Source organism: Poecilia reticulata, chromosome 3 (assembly GCF_904066995.2).
Source record: "Poecilia reticulata chromosome 3, P_reticulata-male-v2, whole genome shotgun sequence".
In the NCBI taxonomy this organism is placed as follows: domain Eukaryota; kingdom Metazoa; phylum Chordata; class Actinopteri; order Cyprinodontiformes; family Poeciliidae; genus Poecilia; species Poecilia reticulata.
In genome coordinates this window covers 22655984-22665904 of record NC_088832.1, presented here as the reverse complement: position 1 = coordinate 22665904, position 9921 = coordinate 22655984, and the positions used below count along the sequence as shown (strand labels likewise).

General features: G+C 39.0%; 1 protein-coding gene across 2 annotated transcripts; it reads right to left on the bottom strand.

The window, feature by feature from the left end:
• Positions 1 to 83: 83 nt before the first annotated feature.
• Positions 84 to 9431, bottom strand: supv3l1 (SUV3-like helicase). 2 transcript variants are annotated; one of them, XM_008405856.3, is made up of 16 exons: positions 8891 to 9431; positions 8696 to 8773; positions 8019 to 8126; positions 7826 to 7940; positions 6802 to 6970; positions 6328 to 6439; positions 5960 to 6037; positions 5731 to 5822; positions 4721 to 4901; positions 3963 to 4056; positions 3607 to 3726; positions 3404 to 3503; positions 3224 to 3304; positions 2066 to 2242; positions 1601 to 1749; positions 84 to 1526 (listed from the first exon to the last, which is right to left on the bottom strand). In XM_008405856.3, exons 1-16 carry the CDS (start codon positions 9171 to 9173, stop codon positions 1127 to 1129), a joined length of 2337 nt encoding a protein of 778 aa, XP_008404078.2. In that variant the 5' UTR covers positions 9174 to 9431; the 3' UTR covers positions 84 to 1126. The 2 variants fall into 2 exon arrangements, with proteins under 2 accessions (XP_008404078.2, XP_081461385.1); XM_081605259.1 differs by lacking the exons at positions 6802 to 6970; positions 7826 to 7940; positions 8019 to 8126; positions 8696 to 8773; positions 8891 to 9431 and having other exon boundaries at positions 6324 to 6436.
• Between the last annotated feature and the right edge of the window lie 490 nt (positions 9432 to 9921).

Sequence of the window (9921 nt, the reverse complement as noted above, 5' to 3'; positions counted from 1 at the left end):
TTTTTCTCATTTTTCTCAGAATATCATTAAAAATATTGAGTGAAATAACCTGGAATGATGTATTGAGATCCTAGAAAAATGCAAATATTTAAAAAATATTTTTATTGGCAAATATCTGCTTATATGTACAGACATGAAAAATACAGAATTTCACCTTTACAATGAAACAAAGTCATTTTAGCTCAAACCAATCTGCAGTGATGAATAAACCGAACAGGGAGAAATCCACATATCAAAGGGAATATAAAAACTTTTACGCCAATGATTTCCAAACAAATCCTTCATTAGCTACACAGGAAAGTTTGTTTTCAGGTTATTCAGGTCGCAAAATTAACCCAGCGGCTTTGAGTTAACAGGAGTTATTTGAGTTCATCCATTTGTAGCGAATATTAAGTGAATAAATAGTGTGGAAATATTCAAGAGCCTATTAATATTCCCGACTCTCGACCCGGTCCTAATGTCCAGAAGTAAAACCTGCTGTTGCGTCCATCCAGTCAGTCCTGATTAAGAGTTCCCACATATTAATAAATTTCAGCATTTTCCAGACTCAACTTCCCAGAGTTCCCGGTTCTACTTGCAGTATTTTTATCTAGTTTCTAGAGCTAATGTCTGAGCACACTTAAAATAAGACTAACTTAAAAGTGACTTTTCAACAAGATATAGAGGCTTATTCCAGTACAATAAGTACTTATTTGTTGGCAGATAACTTATAACAAGGAAAAATTTATGTCAAATAATCTGCCAAACTTTTTCATCAATATTAAGGAATTATTTATTTAAAACAAGCCTCTATTTTTTGCTGAAAAGTCACTTGTAAGTTAGTTTTATCTTATTTCAACTGAGATATTTGCACTAGAAACTAGACAAAAATACTTGGTTAGATTTTATGTTTTTGCAGTGCAAGTCCAAATGACACAAAGAAATGAAAGGAAGACATTTAAGGAAAGATGGAAATGAATGAAAAGTAGGACACAAGGATGGAAGAAAAGAAGGGAATAAAGAACAAATGAATCTGGGAATGAAGTCTGGTTTCACAGGTATTTTTTATAAACCTGGAACTGCCATATTTTCATCTCCATTAGTAATTCATGATTAGCATCCGCTAACTTTTAACAGTTCTGAGCCTTTATTTCTTGTTCTTTCTTTTCCCTTTGATGCTCTTGCTATTAAGCTCTGCACTGAATGAACTTTGACCCCCGCCTTCCTGCCTCAGGCTCTTGGACCACTCCCTCTGCAGCTGTTTGAGCAGATCAGGAGTCAACAGTCCGTCTTTCACCAGACGGCTCGCCAGAGATTTCTCCATCGTCCCTGCCGGGCCTCTCTGACCTCGGCTCCTGCTTCTGCTGCCGGCAGCAGAGTTTTGCTCCGGGGACTGGCCCTGCGGCTGCAGCGGGTCGCTGAGGTTCGGGTCACTGGCTCGGATCAGACGGGTGATGTTTCGGACGCCCTGCTGGATGATGTTGTCGAGTTCCTGCTGGATTCCTCGGACGGCGGCCGTGTCCGGAAACATATCCATGAAACGGTAGCTACGGAAAAGCGGAGGAAGGATTAGATCTGTGAGCGTTCAGACACTAAATCCCGTGTGAATAAGGCAGATCACCTTAACCAGAGGTACAGATCCAGAACATCATGCACGGCTTCCAGGTGGACCAGGTCCTTGATGTTTCTGGGTGCAGCCAGGGGCCAGCCGATGTGGCGGCAGACCCAGTTAAACGTCAGAGGCTCGTCTCGACTGAACTGACGTGCAAACTGCAACGTTAACAAGGTTTGAATGAGAAAGGCAAAGCTGTGCAGGACAGAGGAGGTCATCAAAGATCCAGCTTGTTCTTTTCAACAGGAAGTTATTAAATTATTCTGCGCTGATTGGTGACAACACAGCAGCGACAGTGCTTTAAATCCTAAAGGTTGAATCAAGACTTTTATTTTGGAGATTTGTCAGGACGATATGACCATAAACCTGTAGCATTACGACTAGAAAAACTTATTTTACAACCTCCAGTTTAATATTCCTCAACAAACGTCATGAATCTGATCCCTTCCTCCTGAGTGCAGCTTTTCCTCTTACCTTTAGGAAGGAGGTGCAGACAAAAGGCTGCTTTTTATTAATGGGCGCTGTACAGAAGACGTAGCGCGACCTCAGGTTGAGTGGAATATGTTGAATCATGTCAGCCAGAAACTTGAAGTCGTCGATGTTGCAGACAAAATACAGACCGTCCACCTGAGAGAGGCTGACGAATATGTCCTGAAAAACAAGGACACAAAACAAATCGAGGAACTATTTCCTTAGCACAGATCAGAACTTATAAGTTTTTTAACCAGGTTGAATAATTTTACATGATCAGATTTGGAACAAACGTTTTGCTAAATCCCAATTATTTTGCTTTTAATGAAGAAAGATTTATTTGAAAAGTTTATTTCCAGTGCTGCAGAACTTGATAAACTTGTTTAGTTTTGTTTTTAACCAGAGCAGGTCTAAGCAATTTGGAAACAATAAAGTAAAACTTCAAGCTTCTTATCTACATTGGGAAGCAGATGCTGTTGGCAATATACTGACACCTAGTGGCACGAAGTAGAAATTGCAACCACTTGGCAAATTATATATATTTTAGCTTCTGAACTTAATATTTTATTGCTTAAATTACAGGTGATTTTATATTCTGAGAAGCAGTAAAAATGTTGGATTTGTGGCTCCTGTGTTATTTTAACCTGAGCTGTTTTTGTTTTATAGTTTGAAGGTTAAAACTTCCAGCTCCTGTAAAACCTGCGTCTGGTTCTGATGGATCCGGTTTACCCTTCCAGTAAGACATCTCACTTAAATGTTTTATTGGTTTTTAACAGAGACAAACGGATCACGCTTCTTAAGATCGACTGTGATTTTTATTAAGTCTAAGAACTTTAACATTTGGAAACAATGCAGTCAAAAAAAAACTCCTCTTTTTTGGGTTAAAATAACGTTTATCTGATTTTTATTAAACTAAAAAAAGAGAATTAAAGACCAGGTTGTTTTATTTGTTTGTTTGGAGTTAATAGTTTGATGCATTTTACAGAACAAGGAAAATAAATGTGAATTATTTTAATATTAGACCAGGTAGAATTGCATTTATTTAGAGAAAACTAAGAGAAACTGCAGCCAATAAACTATTATAATACTTCTGTGATTAGTTAAACCTCAAATATCAAAATGTAGAAGTGAGAGCAGGATTGGGTTCATTGCTTTACTCACTACAAGGTTGGAGAGCGTAGCGTCGGGGAGCTGATAGGCAAACATTTCTATCTGCTCTGCAGTGGGATGGAGACCTGCAGTCTGAGAAAAACAAGGTTTTGAAGCATGGACTCACGGTGCGATGCGATGCACTCTGACTCTACTGCTGGTGAGACCAGTGAGTGTGTGTGAAATAACCACCTCTACAGGATCAACAGAATGGCTGAGGATTTCCTTCAGCACAGGCAGGTCGTCTCGGTGCATGGTCGTGACCTGTCCCTCTTTAAATATGGAGGAAAATCTGCAACAGAGAGGAAACAGACAGTAAGTTCATCCCAGCGAAGAGGAGAGCCATTTTTCAGACGTCCAAAATCAGTTAACAGTCAAACAGAAGCGAAACGGACCTCCCTGCTCGACCTGCAATCTGCAGCGCCTGCGATGTGCTGATGGTCTCCATCTGCTTCTCTCCTTTCTCATTAATGTTGGGCTTCACCAGGGAGTTGAAGATGATACGTTTTATACTCCTGACAGCATCGAAGGAGGGTAAGCAGACAAAACAAAAAAACTTAAGGTGATTTGTTTTCCTTACTTTGATTCCAGCCGATTTCGTCTAAATATGCGTTTAAATTGCACATATTTAAATAGATCAGAAACACCTCAGGTGGTATAAATGAAATTCCCTTTGGTTTCCTCCAAGCAATTTTCTGTTTGCATTAAAAAAAATACTTTAATGGTTCAAAACTGACTATATGTCACTTACAGGTTGAGGCCCATGCCGATAGCATCTGTAGCAACCAGGATCTTACAGGGGTCGTCAGGGTCATTGAACTTCTTGGCCTGCGACAGTTTAGTGCCTGCAGTTCACAGGAAAGTTCATAAAACTGTAGCATGTAGTAATAATAATATTATAACATTAAACAAACAAAACAGAACAACAAAATGTAAAAATACCACTGATTTCTACAGACAGACAGCAGCTTTAAAGATAATTTTGTATATTTCAAACATTTTTAAGCTGTTCTGAAACTACGATTATATTTATAAAGTCTGATACATAAAATTACTATTTTATTACTTCATCACATTAAATAAAGCATTCACAGGGTTTAAATGATTAATTAGCTCAATACAATCTGAAATAAACCTCATTTTCACATTCAATTCTTCAATAAAGATGCCAGCATTTAACATAAATTAATGTTTATGTATTTTGATGCATTTTAAATGAAGTATTTTATAACTTGAAATCACACAAAGCTTCCTGTAATATTTAAAGTCTTAGAATCTGAAACAACACTGGTTATCCATCATATTTTTGTTTTCTTCATGCTAAAAAGAAAAAGAGGAGAAAAATGACCAACAAATACAGTGCCAAAATTGAATAAGTTATTTGGTAATTTATTTTATATCCGATACATCACTTTTTAAACATTTAAAACACCAATGTGAGCAAATCAAATATTCAGTTAGATATTTAGTGCATTGACCAGCTTATATGTACCTCACTAACACACTCACCTGGAGGTAAACTGCCATAAATTACGGCACATTCTTGCCCTCTGGCCTCGATCTGTCGGTTTAAAGAGTAGATGTCGTTTTTACTGAAGCACACGATGCAGTCTCCTGGTCTCAGGTTGTCCAATGTCTCCACGGCGTGATCCAGGACCGAGAACGGAGTCAGGCGTTTGTAGGTGTGGACCTGCGGAGAGAAGGGAAGAAGGGTCAGGCGGTGAAACCGACCGACACCAATGGGTTAAAACCAGAGTCAGGAAGTAAGGCTGAAAAACGTATCACCACATAGGTGTTTCATATCAGTTTATTGGCAATATTGATAATTAATGATTCACTTTTTTTGTTTTAAATATCTGAAATAGTGCCAAACTACTGCTATGACCTTTCTTGTTTTCACTCCACACTGTTGTTTTTTTATTTTTAAGCAGTTATGAGGCGCAGTGGCTGAACTTAAACAGTTTCTGCGCAGTTACTCAAGCTGTTGCTAGGTAACCAAAGTTGAAGGGAGTGGGGGGGTGGCTTGGAACTTCTTTTTACCCAGAAGGTTGTTGCTAGGTAACCAGAGTGAGTGAGTTGATTCCACCAACTTTTTTTTTTCTTTGTTTTTGCTTTATTTCAAACAAAAGTTTGAAATAAAGCCATCTATATCCATAGAGGATATTTAACACAATGAAAAGTATCACAATACTATGATAAAAATACAGAATAACCACAGACATTGACAATGTCGGTGCTGCAATTTTCAAAGTAAACTAAAAAACAAAAGTGAAATAAATATTAAATATATACATAAATTGGTGAAATAAAACAATGTGTACCTTTTTATGTATACTATTTTCTTAGCTGGCGCTGAGAGGTTCAGCAGCTCTAGTTTTCCAAAGCCTACATCCCCCAGAATGCTGTGCGGGAGTTCATTGAATATTCTAAAAAAAACACTATCTATTGATATTGATTACATGTCTATCACAATATATTGTTATTGGTTTATTATCAGGAAGTTTCCCTTTTAGTCTCACCTCCACCTCCTCTCCGGTGGTGTACATCAGCTCCTGGATGAAGTCCACAGCTGCTGCTTCTCCACACACGTGGATCTCCTCGGCACACAAACCTACACCAACACAAAATCAAAAATACTTTACTCATCCCAAAGGGAACTTAAATAACAGAGGGTGACCAGAAACACATCACAGCATGAGAGAGAGAGAGAGAGTAAAAATGTTTAGCTTCTGTTTAAATGTCGCTAACCGAGTAGAGCTCTGGTCCACGCCCAGCCTCTGGAGGGATCTCTGATCATCTGGATTTCATCGATTACAGCCACCTCGTCTGCAGACAGAAAATAAGACATTATTTAAAGGTTAATCCATAGTAAGAAACAATGTTTACAGACATAATTACAAGGGAAACCAGATACTATAAACTCAATATTAATAATTTCATAAAAAAAATATATAAATTACTTTCATTTTATAATTTTTCCTTACTTGTTTAAGGTAAAAAATAGAAATTAGACAAACTTTTTTCCCCCCAGTCATAGAAAATAAAAGGAGAACAAAAATCCTAACAGTTAAGTATCAAACAATAAATCATCACATTCTCCTTCAACACCTACATACAGGGTGTGTTGACGCTGCACATCTCGATGGTGCATGCCACGTGTCCAGCTGCTCGGCCCTCTGGGTCTACGAAGGTCCGCTCCTCCCCGGTAACCAGGTCACACGGTACACCCTGCAGCACAGACACACGACCCAACACGAACAGCCGTTAATATCAAACGTCACCATGAGAACATGTAAACGCATATAAAGGAAGCAGAAATATTCTTTGGAGACACTTTAGTTGTGCAAGCTGTTAAGGCGACTTGTGAAACTTCCTTCAACAAATTAAGATCGAATAAAACAAGTCAGCAGGCAAAACCTAGAAACTGGGTTGCTAGGTAACAGGGTTGGGCTCGGTCGGGGTTGCTAAGTAACATGCAAAACCACTGCTTGATCTAGGCAGCTAAGATGTTTTGAATCGTTCTTCTGCTACTTAATGTTTTTGTAACAACGGTTTTTCAACTACAATGGGAAAATAAAAAATGGACACACAGCGGCGTTGCTCTTCTCAAAGATTTCGTGGGCGAGAAGTTTCAGGGGACCGCAGTAGACCCCAGACTTAGCCGCCAGATAGCGCTGGATGGCATGGTAAGTTTTCCCGCTGTTAGTGGGTCCAGAGTGAAAGATCACCTTCCTCTGGATGGCTCGGGCCTCAGGGTACCTGGTGTAAACACAAAACATTCAGCTCTTTAACTCGTGTGACTTTTACAGGGATTTAATGCAGTGCATCATTTTGAAGCGGAAAGAAAATAATACATGGTTTCCAAAATGTGTTGCATTTGTTGCATGCTTTTTCATTCAGCCACCCTTTTTTCAGAACAGTCTTTTGCTGCAATTACAGCTGCAAGTCTGTGGAATATATTTCCACAAGTTTTGCACATCTATAGACTGACACTTATGATATATTATTTAAAAAATACCTCAAACTAAGTTAGCCTGGATGGAGAAGATCTGAGGATTTGAAATTTTCAGGCCTTGACAAAAATCCTCACTTGGACTTAGGTCTAGATCAGGGGTGTGCAACTTTTGAAATCCAAAGAGACATTTTTGACCCCAAGTCCAGCAAAATAAAACCTGCTTAGAGGTGCAGTTGTTACATTACCTTTTAAAAATCAACATGTTTCAATAAATATCTATTGTAAGAAATCTGTGGTCATTTATAAAAAGCAGCCGATTATTTCTATTTTTCAGTTTTAAGATAATGGAAATAAAAAAATTGCAAAAACACAACAAATACATTTCCTTCTGTCGGATGTTGATATTTGTGGAAATGCGTGTGAAAAAGCAAATAGCCGACTAGAAAAAATACTTTATGTGCCATTCTGTGGGAAAAATTAAAGGTGATTATTCCATGAAAAACTAAAAAGCAGCTAAAATTTGCATCATAGTCATCAAGAGACATTGTGGAAGAAGAGCCACAGGTTGCAGACCTCTGCTCTATGATTTGTTTAGGCCGATGTTCGGCAAATTTTTATTTAACCACTGATTTATGAGGACTGATAAGTGAAATGTTTACCAGTTTGCTGGGACTCTGAGGTCGGATATCTTTCTCAGGTCATCCATGCAGTCCAGCATGGGGAAGATTTGTTTGGCATGACGCATGAAGTACGGGTAGATGTCATCGATATGACCTGGGGAGAAAAAGAAGACACTGTGTAATAAATGTGAGCGTTATTCTAACGAATTGGTAGAAACCTGAAGTGGCGCACCTGCGTTGCAGCAGATGTCACTGAGGATGATGTGCAGATCAGCAGGGAGGGACGTCATCTCCAGAACGTACTTCCTGAAGCTGACGAAGGCTTGGTGGAACAGACGAGCTGTTTGTCCACAGAAAAAATACTTAAATCACAAAAGGTGAATGAAGTTGCATGAATATCAACACGCAGTGCAAAGATATTCACGGATCCAGAAAATGTTCATATTTGTTGCTACTTTATTACTGTTTGTGCAGCTGAAACACTTTACTTCTTACATGGGGATTAATGAATAAATCTTACTTTGACACAATATAAAAACATAATTCATTGTGGAATTTTATGTGGGAGATAAATCAAAAGTATGGCGAAACTGTTACCCTTAAATAAACTCCAGTTCAACCATTTGTCTTTAGAAGCCACCTAATTGGTAAATAAGAGTCCACTTGTGTGTTAATTAATCTAAATATACATGCAGCTACTTTGTGAGGACCTCATAGCTTTGTTGAGAACATTAGTAAACAAACATAATGGAGATCAGGAACACAGCAGACGGGTCAGTGAGAAAGTTGTGGAGAAGCTTAAAGCAGGATTAGGTTATGAAAAATTCCAGGTTAAATGGTTGTGCATTTTTTCAAAAACCTGCATGTAAATCCTTAGAGGATCACATCAGTCAGAGTTTGTATTCTCACCATCCAGGCCGTGGTCTGCTGCCAACTTCTGCATCTCTTTTCTTTTGTAAAACTTGTTCAAGACTTTCAGCAGCTCATCTGAAAATCACAGGAATAAAAACAGATGTTGACACCAGTTAAATAAAGTTATCTCCGTTGTTAATCAACATTCGCTCAGAATATCCCTCCAAAACAAAAGAAGAAACTGTGGATCACTTTTGTCCAGCGGTTGCGTCAGTTCTGCTCCCACGGTGCCATCAGCCGGGTCGTCTGTCTTCAGTGAGACGGGGACAAACAGCGAGGTGTCCGGAGCCTTGGGGGGGACGCTTTTAGAGGAAACATTTCTGCAGCAAACCGCGGAACCAGGCAGAGGGTGCTGGAGCAACAACCTAGAACCAGAAATCACTCTGCAGCCGCCTGCGGTGGTGTGAGCAGTCCGGGTGTTGAAGTGGCGTTGAAGCCGAGAAAACACAAAGTACACGGCGCGGTTCGCTGACATTACTGCGGGCGGATATGTAACCTAGCCCCGGCAGGTTCTCTGGACCTTTCTAGAAGTTGTTATTGCTGCTCCATACTGTTAAACTGCGCGAAATATTTAGCTCACATAACAAATTCTCCAGCAGAGGACGATCAACACATTTCTGGTATTATCAGCGTGGTACAGGACCGCTCTGCCGACAGATATGCCTGCATAAAAACTATGAACGAAATTTACTTACTTCATGTTTTTGAAAACAATATTTTAGAAGTCTATTTTAAGGTAATATTCTAATACTACGTAATTATATTTCATTTAAAAGTACGCCAGTTAGTGGGCATTTTACAAATACACAAATGAGGCATATATAAAGACACCCTTGACGCTGATCTCGAAGATCGCTTATCAAACTAAGAAGCTGGTCTCGATAGACATTTATGAGTTACATTTATTTTCCCATTGGGACAAATTTTTTAGTTGAATTGTAAATTAGTTGAGTTTAAATGCAGTATTCTCTTCTCTCTCTCTTTTTTTTTTCTCTCTCCTCTCTCACACACAACAGACAACAGAAAAAAAATACATAATACATACTACATACAACTACATACATACATACATCATCGTTCTCCCTGTGCATGCATGGGTTTTCTCCGGGTACTCCGGTTTCCTCCCACAGTCCCAAGCTGTTGCTAGGTAACCAAAGTTGAAGGAGTGGGGGGGTGGCTTGGAACTTCTTTTTACCCAGAAGGTTGTTGCTAGGTAACCAGAG